This window comes from Anoplophora glabripennis, unplaced genomic scaffold, assembly GCF_000390285.2.
Source record: "Anoplophora glabripennis isolate ALB-LARVAE unplaced genomic scaffold, Agla_2.0 scaffold2, whole genome shotgun sequence".
Taxonomy (NCBI): domain Eukaryota; kingdom Metazoa; phylum Arthropoda; class Insecta; order Coleoptera; family Cerambycidae; genus Anoplophora; species Anoplophora glabripennis.
Window position 1 is genome coordinate 3,423,079 of NW_019416325.1, and position 17,047 is coordinate 3,440,125.

The following is a 17,047-nucleotide window of genomic DNA, read 5'->3' on the forward strand; positions in this document are numbered from 1 at the left end:
ATCCATGTTTCCAACAGACAAATTTTGTTAATAGAATCCAGGCAAAGGCATACAAATTCGTAGAAATATATCCCTATTAAAAAGGTTATACATTGAACCTGAACACCCACATGTCATAACCCTGATCATAAATCATTTCAAATCACACTAACTCAAAAACTCAAACTACAAATCTTCAGGCCACCACATAATTCTTTTTTATATTCGATATATAAACGTAAAATATAAACAATTTTACATAATTAAAATATGCATCATCATAATATATTACAAAATAAATCTAAATACTTTATAAATTTCTAACTCATAAGGGCATGGGCATTGGAAAAATCAGAACATTAGTAAATGTCTTTATATTTTTGTCAGAGGGATTAAAAAATTAGGACTAAAAGTCACTTTCCTCCCTGAAATCAGAAATTAAAACAGTACCTTTAATGTAGTGTAAGAAAATGTACGTAATGATAACATACTTTTTTGTTTTACAGTATTACTTACATATATGAATAAATAGAATCTAAAATCTCTTTTCAATTCATAATTTGCTTCTGTAAAACATTTTATAATTTTGTTTATCATAATACAATTTGAAAGAATTATTGGTGGCCATGTACACAAATAAAAGTATATTTCTGAGAAAATATATATACAGGGTCGGAAAGTCCCCATCGGCCGTTACGTGAGAGCGATAAAGAAAGTCATAGAAATCCGTGCGATAGAGAAAGATGGATATAATTAAGGCGTCTAATAGTCACCGCCCATTTCGCCATTCCACAAATAAGATCCACTTCTTATTTGTGGAAGGGTTGAAATGGGCGGTGACTATTAGACGCCTTCATTATAGTCATCTATCACACGGATTTCTATGACTTACTTTATCGCTCTCACGTAACGGCCGATGAACCATGGGGACTTTCCGACCCTGTATATGTTAAATCTGTACAATTTGAAATATTTGGAGTTCTACAATCTAGTTGTTAATAGTGTTAATAATAAAATTCAACTAATACGATATATATAAAAAATATTAAATATATAATTTTTACTCTTTTATATAGCTTTACACATATGAGTAAATCAACAATCTACACATATAAACAACTCTATTTTGTACAATAATTACTACAACCTCAGATGTGATAGAAAATTTACTTAAAAAAATTACTATGATGTAACGAGTTAGCTATATAAAAAGTATACAATGAGTTTGACGGTAAACAACCGATGGAATATATTTAGCACCAAATCCCAAATATGATAAATTTTACTTTGACATAATTACAACTTATTCTGAAAATATTTTGGCCAAAATAAAATGCAACATAAAGAGATTGTCTTAAGAAAAAACAGATCTAATGATTATTAAAAAATTTCAACACAAATTTTAAAACCAGTTGGCTAGTCAGTCAGTTCTTTAGTTTAATAAAAAATGTTTGTATTTTGGTACAAAAAGCCAAGCACACTGAAAAAAAAAAAAAACAAAACTTTGACTAGAATACCTAATACATGTTGAAGATTATTAATAAGATTTTCACAAATAATATATCTTTAAAGGTACTTGAAAAAAGACTCGACTATAAATAATTCATTTTAAATATTTTAATAATTTGAGTATCTAAAAATAATATTTCATAATACCATTCGCACTTGTTTTGGAAAATGTCAAATTTTATAATAAATACATAAAAAGGTTAGTGTATATTCTATAAACTCAATGGTGTCAAAACTGAAAATTGTAAAATTACTTTTTTCTTCTTCCAATAGACCGCTCTAGTGTGATGTATTTCTGCTTTCCCAAGCATCAACTAAAAAATTCCTATAAAAAAAATTAATGCATAAAGTTACAAAAACTTCACTGGAAATTTTTAATTTGATTTGTAAAGTTATGGCCGGTGTTAATGAAGACATTTTGCTAAATTTAAGTATGAGAAGTGAAATTATAACGTATAGTTTTTTACATTTGTAGTAGTCCTTCTGATTTTTTGTAAATCAAATATTAATGAGTTATGTAATTCCAATGATATGGCAATAACTCATGTATTTTTCCCACAACAATGATAGAAGTTTCTGAAAAATATTTGACATAAGTAAAAATCACTAGAAAACATGGGGACTTTGATACTTAAGTGTTAACCATGCACAGTTTATTTTGCGTAATGAAAAAATTTTACTGCCTCGTACATTATGGGAATTAAATGTTTCTGATTGACGATTTCTTGTAAATTTTTTGTATTTGTAACGATTTTCGCTTAATGAATTATTGTATTAATTATAGCAAATTAAATTTTTTCAGGTAGCTTGAAAAATTTGTTAGACAGGACAATATGCTACCATCTCCCCATCTACTTTTAATGTTAATATTTATGTACAACATAAATTTCTTTTAGGTTTTTTATTATTTAAATGTTTTTAAGGCCATCCTATAATATCAAATGGGTTATTTCTTGAAAATGGTTATCTCAAATTAAAACGGGAGTATTTATCTGGAAATTTTTTAACAATCTTTGATACTACAGTTTAATTTTTTGAAAAACTGTAAATAAAAAAGTTATGATCAACTTTCCTAAGGCTTTATAATTTTAATATATTTTTTTGTAGGTGCAGTTTGTTAAGTGTACCAAATATAAAAAAAATGCTCCACTGAAAAAAAAATACGCTTTCTTATAGGAACTTGTAACATTATTTTTGAGTAGGATCACCTCTAAATTTATTGCTCGTAATTAAACCTCGTGTGGCTAGTGGTATGCTTATGTTTCATGTATCTTTGATTTGTGACTCGCATAAGGGTTATACAAGACTTCTAAGTAAATTTCATTAAATCCCTCTGCGTTTTTGTAATGTCACAGCTAATAGGATCTATTCTGAATTGATGTAATGAGTTTACAACTACTGCTTGATTATCATTTAAATCCTCTCTATATTTAATGTGACGCTAAATATTAATATGTGTTGATAAAATCTTTTACATATCACAGATATTTTATCACATTTTAAGTCAATTATTTGAGGGCTTCGAATGGTTTTTGATAAAAATATTATTGCAATTTAACATTTTCCTTAGGTCAAGCATTTTAAGTTCGCAAACATACATAGAATTTACAATTTACAAATACTTAAAGGTTAAAAATAAATAACTGTATACAGAATTGATTTTAAATTAATGTGACCACTTCTTTCGTTATCTGTCTGAACAAATTATCTATTAAAAAATACTTATCTTTGATTAAATTGTCAAAAAAAAAAAATAGCAAAAGCCAATGTTAGTAAACAATCAAAAACAATAATAAAACTTGTATTCGATGGCTTTCTGCACCCAAATTATGAGAAGACGACGATCACTTTGATAGAGATTAACCCCTAAAAATATTTACGTTTATTGACACTGAAATTCAATTTGTAAGGTTAAACACAACTTACTTTAATGACTTGTGTGACATTTTGCAAGTTACGTATGGATTTTGTAAGATTCTAGGTGTAGTTTCCATCACTCTTAGCAACAGATCGTCCAAATAATCTTCCAAATCCTTCAATTTCTTCTTCTGCTTTTCTAAATCGTTTTGAGTTTCACACAAAGCCAATATTAAATCCTAAAATCATAGTTAAAGTATATGGAATCATGCTAACAATAAATAAAACTATGTTATACAGGGTGTTCCATTATTACATGTACATGGAACTATCACATATTCTTGAAATCAAAAGTATATAAAATTTGTCTTTTTTTCGAAACAACTCTAAAATGCTTTGTCTAATTTAAATGCAATTACGTATGTTAGAACTTTTTATAATCTGAAATGAGTGCAATACCCTCTAGCGGCTAAATGTTGCCACTTTGGATAAAGGTTAGTTAAATAGTTTTATTTTGACCTCAAGAATTTGTGGTAGTTCTATGTACACGGAATATTAGGACACCCTGTACGGGTGAGGTGAGTTGTATTATTGTTATATTTGCCTTACCTCTCTTGTCTTTCCTTCGAATTTCTGCAACAGTTCATTGGATATACGATTGTTCTGTATTGGTGCACGTGATTCATTTTCTCCGCCTATAATAATACGTTCAGTTGAGTTACCAAGTGGCTTATCATGTTCTGGGGTAAATTCAGTTTTCTCTAAAAAAAGCAATCTACATGCATCTACTTCTTTCATAACAAAAGATAGTGTACTATAGGAAAAAAAAGATTATTACTTGCAACCTACCTTTTCTAAAGTGTTTGAATTTAGAAAACATTCCTTCTTTTTCCTCTTTTTTGGGAGAGGCAGGTGGCAAATTTGCTTTAAGACTAAGAGTATCTTGTTTACTAATCGGGACATCTAAAAATTCACTTGGTTCCTCCTCTATTTGGGAGGCTAATTTTGATGAATCCCATGACCTTCTATTCAAAGATTCACTACTACCAGGTCGTAAAGTACCTTAACAAAATAATAATAATAATAATAATAACCTATAATCAGACATAATCTGTAATCTGCAACATACTTTTTGATTTGTTTCCTAAGAGTTTTGATTCCCATTCGTCTTGCGGTTTCTGGTCCGATCTTGGTGGTTTAACAGGTGCTATTCCGCCAGTCAAATTATTACGTTTGATATTTTCTGTAGGTGAAGGATTTTCACTTGTTTTTACAACAGGAGAAACTGTTCTATTATTCGCTGATTGGCTTAAAGAACTCGCAGAACTTTTATGAGAAAGGTCATCAAACTAAAACCAATTTACTCTATTTAATATATTTAATTTTAATCGTAGCAAATTATTTTGGACAACGAGACATAGATTCAGTCTGAGAATACATGTTAATTTTAAAAGCGAGACCGCATAACATACCGTAAACTCATCTTCGTCTTCACTGACAACGCCTGGATCAGCATCCTCTAAAGTTTGTCGACTTCTAAATTTCCCTAAATTATTGCTTCTGATCTTTAAGCTCCCTACGCTTCCTATTGAGGAAGCATCATCTTCAGAATGTCCCCCTTTTTTCTTTCCCTTTAGATTCATCTTGGACCCAATGGATTTGGCAAACTTTTTTATTCCTTTGCGACGCTCAGCACTACCGAGGCTCATCAAACTGCCACCCACTGATTGAGCAACATGACCAATAGAAGACTTATGCTTTTCTTTTTTGCTTAAGTTTGTTAAACTTCCAGCCCGTACAGTAAATTGTATTTTAACTTCCAATTTGCCTCGTTCCTTGTTTTTTCCCTCTTTTCCTGCGTTATATTTAATTTTACTTTTTATTTTACTCCAGCATAACAAGGCTGTTACAAAGGCCGTGTTCAGCGAATGGTCAGACTAATTCGGTCAAACTTCTTTAGTCAAACAATTTGCTGAACGGCCTTTAGTAACTGTATTAAAATCTGGCCAATATTCCCAATCAGCTGATTGGACTGACCAACAAAATATTTGTCCACTGAACGACTGATCGGTCCGACCATTTGCTGAACACAGCCAATGTCACCAAATTCAGAAATAATATGAAAATAACTTTTTTTAATCAGTTTAAGTAAATTTTTATTCTATCAATTGCTTAAAAAATATGGTGAAACGATGCGTACAAAACCAATCATGTGATTTTCTTTACTTTAAAATTGACTTTATTTTGTCAACACTTATTTTATTACTGAAAATTACAAATAATAATCAAAAAGAAAATTTATTTATTTTCCAATTTAATTTAATATTCTTATTTCTCTAATAAATCTTTTATTTAGAATGTGACTAATAAAAATACATTTTCCGTTAATACTTTTAAGTAAAAATTTCACTAAAATCAAAATTTACGTTTATTAAAAAATCTTCCTTGTGACATAAACTTTATTGGTCATACTGTATATGAAATATTAGATTTCAATTCCAATGTAGAATCTTTAAAGAAATACAACCAAGGTTATTTCCTTCATAAAGTTCAATGTTTTTTAAAACTGTCATAATAAACAATAAGTAACCCATGGTAGATTACAATTTAATAACATAAATCAATTAAAATAATTACATCTGCTACACCTTTAATTAAATATGTCAGAAAAATTTTTATTAAATTTAATATTCTAATCAAGTATTTCTTATACACATAGTATTAATTTTAAATAAATACATGCAAATATTAAATGATTCATTTAAGGTAATCCAGCTTAACACAAAAAAATTATTCCTTCAATTAGTTACCTTATAGTGATAAACAAATTTTATCTGAGATAATAAATACTATTATGTATCTTGTTTCAAATTAAATGCACAATATAACTTCATTATTATTAGCTAATATTATATTTGATGGTCCATCTTTCCCAGCAAAGATAACATCATTCGCACAAATTTAAACGTAATGTGTTACACAAAGACTTAGTAATTTAACAACCAACTAATCTTTCTCAAACCTTTTTCCAGCATGATATGCTTGTATTACGTTTTAATAGCCAAATCTCCTTTACCATTAGAGGTAGGCACTTAATTCCAAATATTAATGTTGTCACAAGTAAATATATTAGTAAAAAATTTAACAATTTAATTTTAACAAAATTTAATTTATCTTAATACCACAGCAAAAAATGAAGAAACAGATTCCCTCTTTTAATGTATATGCAGTAGAGAATACCATACATTTATTTGTTTTTGCTCAGATTCATCCATTGAAAAAAAATGTCCTCTATTATTAAGGATTGATGTAGTACATTTTTTTGCAAGTGTAATTCAATTTTCAATATCTCTAGAAAGATAATCACACTCAAAAGAGAGATTAATACATAGTAACTGAGTTTATTTCTACCATCCTACTCAATTTGTCACACTGTAAATTGCAAAAATAAATTATACTGAACGTGTTTATTACTCTGTATTATCTGTTATTTGCTGGATGTTTAAACGTCTTAAGATGATCTGTTTATTAACATAAATATCAATCTTGTAATGTAGAAAATATGTAGCGGCAAAATGTTTAAAACTGAATACAATACTGCATTGTCATTTATGATTAAAGAAACTAATTAATAACAATAAAAAATGTTCTCACGATTAAAAAGATTTTCCAATTAGTCAGAACCTAAAATCATGGTTTTCTTACCTGGTTTGCTTTTTAATGGGTACCATTTATTCTTTGGTCTCTCGTATATGTCTAAACTATTTAATGGTATCGCCACACGTCCTAAAAATTCATCCACACCAAGAAAATTATGATGTAGAGCAGTCAGAATAATTTCAGCTGTATTGCCTTGGTCTGGTATTGGACTAAAAATAAAAAATTATATGGTTTAAAAATTATTATATCCTTTTACTTACAGTTCACATTCTTCATGCCAATCCACTTGTGGTCCAGATTTTTCTTTGACTGATGTTTGGTATTTTATTTTACCCAAGGCAATTGTGACAAAACAATCATTGGTACTGTTTTTACCCTTGAGCAATAATCCATCAGCTTTTTGAACTAAAAATAAACAATATGTAAAATACAAATGGATTTTTAACATTTAATATTAAGTTTTAAAGTATTTGTATCTATTTACCTGTAACCTGAACATGAGTAGGCATCCACATTATTAATAGACTTGAATATTATCAGTAATAATTAAAATTCCAATTCGTGATGGAATGTCCTGGAGAAAACAGGAGATTATTTAAACATAACTTATGAATCACTTTGATGTTAGTTGATACTTAGTATACTTGATAAACAGTTACATGTAAAATATTTAAATAAAACAAAGATATAGCACTAATAAACACTACTTAATCATGGACTAGATACTATTTGTGATGTGATATTTTTTAACTGTTTTCTTTCTTAAAAGAGCTGACGTTTCTTATCGTCTTCTTCTTCAAGACACGACTATCACGACTATCCGTATCCGTACATCTGAAATTGTAATCGACCACAAAATGAAATTTATTACAGATAACTACCAAATTTCTAAAACTTTCCTAAATTTCTGACAACGATAGTGTTCTTCACTACTCTTATGGTATTTAAAAGAAGATTTGAACTTTCACTACTAGATGTCACCAGTGATGATTAATCAATACTGCCACAGTCAATGGCAGCCACGCATTTTGAAAGTTGCAAATCATTTAAAAACAGAGCTGACATCGAATCAACTGCTTATTCAAAAATAGAATAGCATCAGTAAATCTAGTACTGTGCATAAAATATAAACATAATTTTTGAACGTCGATCTAAATAGTTGCAGCACCAAATATATGATACTGAATCATTAAATAAAACAACTCCATATTTGGTTAACTGATTTATAAAAATTTTATTAATTACCAAAAAAAAAAAAACAAAAGCCGATGAGATGTAAATTTCCAAAGAATAATTGGTATATTTTGAATAATCTGAATGTTAGCAATGGAATGACCGTCTACCTCTACCTGTCGTTTTATTATTATTCCTCACCCACTTTTACAATACCCAAACTTCTAAACAGACCCATTTTATGTTAGAGAATCAGGTGTAAACACAGGTAGATATACTTTGTATGTCTATTGGCCAGTATGATGCATGATGGATGTGTACATAAATAATAAATAAAAAAACATGGCCTCTATAATAACCAAAAAAAATTGGATTTTTCGTGTTGAACTGGTAATATATTTTCAGCGACGAGTAGAAAGCTTGGGGGGGGGCACATTCTTTCCGCTCCCCCCGTCTGCGCACTATTAATAATGCCTATTTAAACATAAAATATTAGTTATTTCATGAGATTTTTCAAATGTTTTGGGTGAAATGTGTTGTCCAAATTGTTTGCACTCATATTAGATTCACTGATCGTGGGTTGAACTTTTTTTTGTGAGCAAACAACTGTATTCATCGATGGTTTTCTGGTGAGTTTTCCAAATGATGGATGGTGAAAATTAGAATATTCATACTGTAACAGTTTACGGCAACTTCTAAATCTACATAGCGGACTTTTCTGATGGAAAGTGTGGAATGAAGCAAAATAAAAAAATAAAATGATGGTGGCATATCCTGAGATCTTCTCCAAACGGCTTATGCTTGATAATAATCAGGCTCCTTTGTAGTTATAACTATTTTAATTAGATATCCGATATTATATTTTTCAAACTTCAAGTGCTGTAACTCTAAGAAAAACGAAAATTTTGAAAAACAAATAACATTTGCAAATTTGGTTCGATGATAACAGATAAGGATATTATTACATTCACAAATCAGTGAGAAAAAAATGAGTGTCGAGATAATCAAGAAGCAGATTCCGATACCTCTTGCTACATACGTTTTTTTATCGTTCTGCTCTAAGTATTTATGAGGTAGTCTAGAACTTGTATATGTATAAAGTTGTGCATGAAGCATCTGTTCAATGTAACATTCCTCAGTTTTTATTATTGCGTTAACAATCTGATCAGTAAAGCTGATAATGCCTTAAGTTTATGATCATTTTATAGGTTCTATTGAATATTTGTAGTTATTTTGATAGTTAATGTAAAAAAAACTAATAAATTCAGTATAAAAGAACAAAATTTATTCATAAGTTAAACATATTTTATATACAGTTTATTACGTATATCACCATAAACTTAATTAAGAATTTAAAATACAAGGAATTTATCAGTCTGTAAAATAGGGATAAATCACATAACAAATTAAATGTATATTCCTTGAGTTATAAATTAGAACACATCAAAATATGCCAAGTACAAAAAATATTAAACTAAACATTCCTAAAATAAATGAAATAAATATACTTGCAGACTACAATCAGCACATAAAAATGGACTGATACGAGGCGCATCACATTTTTATTGCGAAATTAATTGCACATAAAGAAAAAAAAATGAGGTGACCACAAGACAGTCATTAAAGTCAACTATTTAAAATTATATGTGAAAACTTTGGTGGTAGCATTGCAAAAAAATAGCTCTCTCATTGAATGACGAGCGATAAGCAATAAGGTACTCTTATATACAATTATTTACAAAAGACTAAGTCTTAAACAATCCGTGTAATCGCACCAATGTGATGCAATATATAGTAGGTACAATAAATTGACTTATCGTTAGCATGCACACACCCGTTCACACATCTGACAAAGCATTTGTACTATGTAGGTTAGGATGGCTCAAAAAGGCTTAGTTTAGTCCCAACCTCTTCCAATTCCTTCCACTGTGGGGACGATGACGAGAATCACTGTTCCATGTCCTCGACTTTTGTCTGAAATGTCTCAGATCATCTTCGTGATCAGGATGCAACATCTCTTTATAAGCAATCGGAATGCACATTTCAGAGTACTGCTCGAAGAAATTTTTGTATCCACCTTCCAAAAGATAGATCTCCGGGTAAAACAAATTTGGATAAGCATTTTCATTCTTCTGACGATCTTCTTTGCGAAGGTAACGATATCTGGGAACAAAAATCCTAATTAATAATCTAAAACTAAACATTACAGTAAAGTAGCGTTATCAGTTATTATTTTTGTTATGTAGTAATTGTGAATACTTACAAATTAGGGCCACGTTCACTAGAGAACTCGCAATGGAACACCAAAATGTGCCTCTTCAGGGAACTGACGTACGGCACGTGTTTAGCATCAAGCAGCTCTATACATTGTTCCTTGGTGTAGATGTTGATAGCACCATCAATATGTCCTCCATTAAACTCGTAGGGATAACGACAATCGATCACCTTGAAGGAAGCTATAGTTTCTAGGTATTGTCCTCTCATTAGCTGGGCTAATGTACTCGGTGTAATAGCCTTCAAGTCTTGGTGACGACTCTGGGTTAGTGGCAAGGAAAAAATTTTAGTAAAATCCCCGATCAGGTCTGGTTCTGTAGAGGATCTTTGTAACGCACACATTATGCTTTCTTCTGTGGCCGAAAAAGCACGTTGTAAAGGAGGATGTGCTTCTGGAACTGAGGCTTCTTCTTCATCCGCTTCATCCTCATCGAAGATCCTCGAGCGCTTGATGCCTGTGCTAATTTCTAATTCTGTAGGTGGTTCTGATCTTTTACTGGACCGAATTTCTGATTCGCCACTTTTAAACAAACTTGTACGTACTCTGCTACTGACTGGAGTAATTTTGGTGTTAGTACACTGCAGGGAAAGAGCTCTACGAAACAGCGGTCTGATGATTGTATCTTTCGGTGATGTTCTTTCTTGAGGTTTAACTCTACTGTGTGCCAAAGGGTCATTTATGAGTTTGTTGAAATCCTCTGGCAAGTTGTTAGGCTTTTCTAGCGGTTCGACATCAGAAAAGTCCAAATATTCGTCTTCCATGGAATACATGGAGTTCGCTCCAAAGGAGTTGGTGGTAGTAGGTGATGCATAAGACAAAAATTTGCCATTGTCTCCCGTGTAACTAGCTCCATAACCTGAGTCTTGCGAATTTGAGTCGTGGTCTTCCAGAGGACGACGGTTTACATGTGAGCAATGTGAAGGAGAGTTCTCTGTGAAAACAAGAGGGCTGTTGTTTTCATACATTGACAATTCGTCGGTTTTTATCGAACTGAAAGATTGCATATTTTCTTTGTCCAAATAGAGGTCCTCTTGCATGCCGTCAAAATGTACCATTTTCTTAGCTCTGGAAAGAAAATCGGGCTTAGCATATTTCTGCACTGTTTTAATCTGGACGAGAAAATGAATATAAAAATATCACGCCCGACATTATTTTGAAAAATCGAAACCTACTACTACAAATACATACCTACTAAGTAGGTATTTATTTTATTAGTTCTAATTGTCATACCAAATGAAAGCTTATTATACACGCAATGTAAACAGCTTTTTTTTTAAATGAATATCTTATATTTTTTATTTTCGTTAAATTTTGGTTAGGTTTTTTTAATGATAAGTAAACAATTTTGGTTTAATCAGGTACTAACATTAGTAACAACAGTATTTTTAAGAAGCTAACATCACTGTCAAAATTAAATCGTTGTTACCACTTTCAAAGTAACATTTAAAAATACCTCTCTAACGTTTATTGTAACTGCTTAAGTATATTCCTTTCGTGTTTTTGGATGTCCCAGTGTGTATTCTTTGTCATCCGCCACACATTTGAAAGTATAAACAAGTAAATAATTATGATAATCGCCGACTATTTCGCGCCAAATGTATAATACGACTTTAGTGAAAATTAAGTATTTACTTATTAAATTATTCTCTAAACATTAATATTAAACCATGAAAGAAATAATAACTATTATATAGGACATTAAATACCTAGACACCCGATTAAAACTCTTGTTTTCAACTTTTACTTTCTTGTAGATTCTTTCTTGTCTTGTGAACCGAGTTTTTTTGCGGTATAAACAAAGGTGAAGCGTTAAACAAGGCCGAGTTGATGATATAATTTCGAACTTAAACTAAGCTATATTGTTCTAATGAGCAAAATATAAATAACCACCACCTGCAGAGATAGGTCCTAACAGGATGCGTGAAAAATTAATTAGATACCGGGGTAATGAAATGAACTATTCTCACCTTGAATATTCGCAAATGTTGCAGGGTTCCTTGCTGTCAGAGTCCCACATTTTGCGAATTGTACGAATAATCCAAAAGTTATAAACAAATGAGTTCAAAAACACAACACACACACACACACAGAGATAAGAGCGACGTTACCCCTTGCACGACTAAACGCTTACTGAATTTTGAAAGCAACGGAACCGTCTTTAGTACAAACCCGTCTGGGCCCACACTACAGTTAGAAATGGTGGGGGAACACCCTTGCATGGCACTAGGGGATGATGTAGAGCATTGACAAGGGCGCCAAAATGAGAACCGGCTTTCAGATTGGATGATCGGGTATTTGGAAGGGAAAGTGAGAAGTTTACAGGGTAAACTGCAATATACTTGTTTTTCTTAAGAAATTGCTTTTCAAAGTAATTACCGCCAGGGGATGCAAATTTTTAAAATTTCTCACATTTATAATCACGTTTATCGTTTTTATCGTTTATCTCGTTTTTTTTTTTAAAGAAAATGTGGCAAATCATAAATTTTTGTAATACCTACAAGCATTTTTTTGCTTATCGGTGATGTACAAAATATCTACAGTTCGCTGTATGGATTTTTTAAATATATTTTTGATTTCATCTTTAAATTAACACAGAATATAAGTATAATGCTGGTGTCGCGGAATCTCTCGGCGGGTGGCACACTTGTCAAAATAAGAAAAAAATTGTGTGAGCAATTAACTGTCCCTGAAATTCTTATTTTCAAAATACATAGTTTTAAATGTAGGTACAATCAAAATACAATTCTAAAAACTTGTTTGTCTGTAAAAAAGTGTAAAAAATGGTAATAATAATAATAATAATAATAATAATAATAATAATAATAGTGAAAATAAATTAAATCTTCTGGAATAGGATTAAGCAATTGTTACTTAAAAAAAATAATATCTTAAATGTCTTCAAAATATATTCAGTAATTTTAATGTAATGTTTTCCATATAGCGTGTATAAGTTTATATAAATAATAAGCAGAAAACAAATGAAGTTCTATTATTCTTTATTAAATTGACCCCAAAAAGGTGCAATTTTGAGAACACCCTTAAATCTGTAAATCTTAAACCTGCTACGACTTTTATACAACGCTTGACGTGGCCTAACTTTTTTTTTATTATTATTAAAACATTAAGTGCGCGAGAAAAGTCAAATGTTTTTGCAAATTGCCCGTTTTGAGGACGTATGTTCTTTTCTATGAATCAAATCACGCATTTTAGGGTTGTACATAAAAAAAGTTTTTTTTACTTCTATATTTAACACCCTGTATAAGCTTTTTTTGTAATTATTCATTCTTTTCTCATTATTTTGATGTGTGAGTATAATTTATATTCAATTTTATTATAATAGTGACCAACCTAACTACAACTTGAAATTATTATTACATATGTTATTTTGTTGATCCTAAATTGGTGGATTGAAATCTCATTAAACTGTTGAATGATCTTTAAAACTGGGTTATGTCTCATAATGCTCCTTACTTGGTTAATTTCATATTGGAAGTCGCGACGAAATATGTTGAGCCAAGTCCAGCTGAATATTTGTATAAACAAATCTCATGCGTATTTTGCAGATGTATTGTTTATATTATTTCTTTATTTCTGCCGTTAAAATTGGAGCAGTGATATGGATTCAAGACCGGGTTAAGGCCTAGATAACCACTTCCCTTCACGCCTGCGGTTTGTGATAAATATTATATATAATATATATGTATTATATATATTGTAATTTTTTAATTTGCAGATTATGAATTAAAATGCAAATAAAAAAGATGCTCATTACATACAGCATATCCCAATTTATAAGCGGTTCAAAGATATATTTTTTTAGCATTTCGGTACGTTTTAGGCGTTCGTATGTACTATGTAGTACATATAAGAATATTTAAAAATAAAAATGTCTTGTTTAAGTTATGTTTATCAAATTAACTAATTATTCAAAGTTAAAAGCATATACGATATATATGTTTACAGCTGCCGTACTGGGTATTTTTATTATATAATCTAATTTGTATGTTCAGTGTGTGTGTAATAAATTAATAATAGATATATTTACTTTGAGGCTTCCATTGTAAGTGAGAAAAACAAATGTGAATAAATGTAACTGGAAATAGAAATAGTAATAAAATAGAGCATACCGATTAGGTGAAATATGTTGCACGTATACAGAAAACAGTAAACAGTTAATTGATTTTTGTAAAAATTTGTAATTTTGATAGAATAAATCCTGTATGTATGTACGGGACTGTTCTCATGAATATTACAAAAGAAACTTTACATTCCAAAGAAGTCCCTAAGTGCTAGGTAGTTATACAGTCATTGAAGTTTCAACTTGTTAAGGATCCTGCGGAAGTGATTTGCAATGTCTAAAGAAGTATGACGAATATTCTGTAACCACTTCTGTCACATGGAAATGTTAGTCAAAAATTATTTTGAATTTTTTAAATTAAATTTGATTTTTTAATTTTTAGGATATTGGAAACATTATACGTTTAAGATTCATTAAATTTAATTATTTACTTTCTTTGTACTCATTTAAGTAAGATTAAAGAAAAATATTTAAGGAAATTGAAATATTTTTATAATCTAACCTTTTTAATGAATTTTTCCAAGTAAAATAGGCCGTAACTAATAAATCAATTTATTAGTAGGTTGAATCGACATATAGGTATATCTGTTCATTTAATAACACAATTTTATTAAATGAGATATATTTATATCTGTAAAAGTGATTAGCCTAATCGATCATTCGTCAAAGGGCTCCAGGTACCTTGCCATTAATTTGAAATAATACTGGAAATATTCGGCAATAGATCAAATGATATTTATCGATCCGTATTGATTTTAAATCCTGCCGTCCCTTTCATACCTGTATAATTGGGTATATGTTACCTGAAAATTTAAATTAAAAAATGTCATTATTATCTGTTTAAGATATATTAAAAAAAATTATGAAATCATTTTATTAAAATAATATATTTTTGTGATAAAAACATGCCATTAATAATTTTTGTAGTTTTCAAGTCACAAACAGTTTAAAAATCAATTCAATTTCTAGAACTATTTCAGTATTTTTGAAAATTGTTTTCCAGTTGTTGAAAAAACATATCACGGTATATCGCTGGAAAGTTAATTTGATTGTAATCGTATTACAAAGTATGTTTTGTGAAAAAAATACATCTGTACTTTGAAAATTGTTTATCGCTTTTCGATTCGATAGTTAGGAATTAAAGTATAAGGGTTAGTCAAAATTGCCTTTTTTTGAGAATGACATAACCACTAATCGTCCTTTTTCTGCATCACGTAGTTTTCGAGATAACCCCCATTTTCGATGTTATATCTATATAATATCGATTATTCATTGAAGACAGTAATTTGAGATTTTCGCGAATGTTAGCCATTTCCTTGGGAGAAATTTAAAGTTATTCGTCTATAATGTCTAAATTAAAAAACATATCAAAAATCTGTGTGACAAAAGAATCAAATGAATGATCTTTCAATATCTCGAATTTGGGTAGGCCGTGCAAAAATAACCTCACAAGTTTGTATAAATTTGTTTTATTCGAGCTCACCCTGTAAGGTTATAACTCCCGAAGTTGAAAATGTATACTTATTTACTATCATTTAATATAATAGTAATATATAATAATAATATAATTTTAAATAGTAATATATATCTGAAAACAACAACTTAAAAAAGAACGAAAATCCAAACGGTGGTAAAAATTCAAAAAGTAAGCCTAAAAATTATTTTGAGACCAAGACTGCCGAGGGTGCTCTGCCCTCGGGCCCCCAAAGTAGCTATCAATAAGGTGCATACCAAAAAATTATCCACATTTAATGAAAAACAAAAAAGTTGTAGCGAAAAATCATTTTTCAGCTTTTATAACGGTCCCAAAAAAATAATTATATAAATTTGTGTAAACACCCTGTATATTTTGGATATATTATTAGTTTTTTTTCTAATAATTATTAAGGACTAATTTATATATTTATATAATAAGGGTTATTTCTGTAGCAAGCTAGATACCAAAGGTACATGTTCGAGTTAACACAGGCACCGTATAACGGCGGGAAAGGGTATTTTTTGAAGCACCTTGTATCCGCACGGTGCATCGTCTCGTTACAGTGTTTTTCCTGCCTATGTGGGCGAGTGCCATATGTGCCATATGGGAAAGTCGCTACTCTCATGTGTGATTTCAATAGAGCCGTTCAGATGGGGTTTATTAACAGACATTGCAGTTTGAGTTCTATGACCGGAGCTGCGGGTAGACTGGTGCGTGTGGGGTGGATACTACACAAATTATCGATTGTTTTCGTACTCACCCATCACGCGAAAATCAATATAACGATGCACTTATAGATTACGATTGTGAGTCACAAGTCAGAACGTACTTTGCATGAACAGGGAATGTGCGTTCTTGGCAGCTGCAATGCGTACTGCTCGAAACGGCTTCCGTAACCTTCAGGGGGGTAGCGGTTTTTTTTTGAAAATGTTTTTACTAGGCAGTCACGGTAGCAAGAAGGGAACAAAGTTGTGACGAATTTTTTTAAAATACAAGTCTGTAAATGTTCAAATTATAAGATGTTTTTAATTGTGGGTTA

The 17,047-nt window shown here is 30.4% G+C and overlaps 2 protein-coding genes across 4 annotated transcripts; both read right to left on the reverse strand.

Moving 5' to 3' along the window:
- Positions 1–882: 882 nt before the first annotated feature.
- LOC108917024 (rab11 family-interacting protein 2) lies at positions 883–7,800 on the reverse strand. Of its 3 annotated transcripts, none has more exons than XM_018723440.1 (9): positions 7,490–7,800; positions 7,266–7,410; positions 7,051–7,214; positions 4,818–5,200; positions 4,475–4,694; positions 4,195–4,407; positions 3,955–4,040; positions 3,415–3,584; positions 883–1,813 (listed from the first exon to the last, which is right to left on the reverse strand). In XM_018723440.1, exons 1-9 carry the CDS (start codon positions 7,518–7,520, stop codon positions 1,768–1,770), a joined length of 1,458 nt encoding a protein of 485 aa, XP_018578956.1. In that variant the 5' UTR covers positions 7,521–7,800; the 3' UTR covers positions 883–1,767. The 3 variants fall into 3 exon arrangements, with proteins under 3 accessions (XP_018578956.1, XP_018578953.1, XP_018578954.1); XM_018723437.1 differs by having other exon boundaries at positions 3,955–4,106; XM_018723438.1 differs by lacking the exon at positions 883–1,813 and adding an exon at positions 2,625–3,354 and having other exon boundaries at positions 3,955–4,106.
- Positions 7,801–9,502: 1,702 nt separating this feature from the next.
- LOC108916442 (M-phase inducer phosphatase-like) lies at positions 9,503–12,565 on the reverse strand. Its single transcript, XM_018722700.1, has 3 exons — positions 12,421–12,565; positions 10,442–11,518; positions 9,503–10,341 (listed from the first exon to the last, which is right to left on the reverse strand). Exons 1-3 carry the CDS (start codon positions 12,468–12,470, stop codon positions 10,071–10,073), a joined length of 1,398 nt encoding a protein of 465 aa, XP_018578216.1. The 5' UTR covers positions 12,471–12,565; the 3' UTR covers positions 9,503–10,070.
- Positions 12,566–17,047: the final 4,482 nt, after the last annotated feature.

Bases quoted from the DNA above. Each gene is read 5' to 3' on its own strand.
- LOC108916442 (XM_018722700.1), bottom strand. From the start codon at position 12,470: ATGTGGGACTCTGACAGCAAGGAACCCTGCAACATTTGCGAATATTCA. The intron at 11,519-12,420 runs GTGAGAATAGTT...TTTTCTTTCCAG, and splicing joins AACATTTGCGAATATTCAAG to AGCTAAGAAAATGGTACATT. The intron at 10,342-10,441 runs GTAAGTATTCAC...TTTTGTTCCCAG, and splicing joins AGTGAACGTGGCCCTAATTT to ATATCGTTACCTTCGCAAAG.
- LOC108917024 (XM_018723437.1), bottom strand. From the start codon at position 7,520: ATGTGGATGCCTACTCATGTTCAGGTTACAG. The intron at 5,201-7,050 runs GTAAGAAAACCA...AATATAACGCAG, and splicing joins CCCATTAAAAAGCAAACCAG to GAAAAGAGGGAAAAAACAAG. The intron at 3,585-3,954 runs GTAAGGCAAATA...CTATGATTTTAG, and splicing joins TCGAAGGAAAGACAAGAGAG to GATTTAATATTGGCTTTGTG.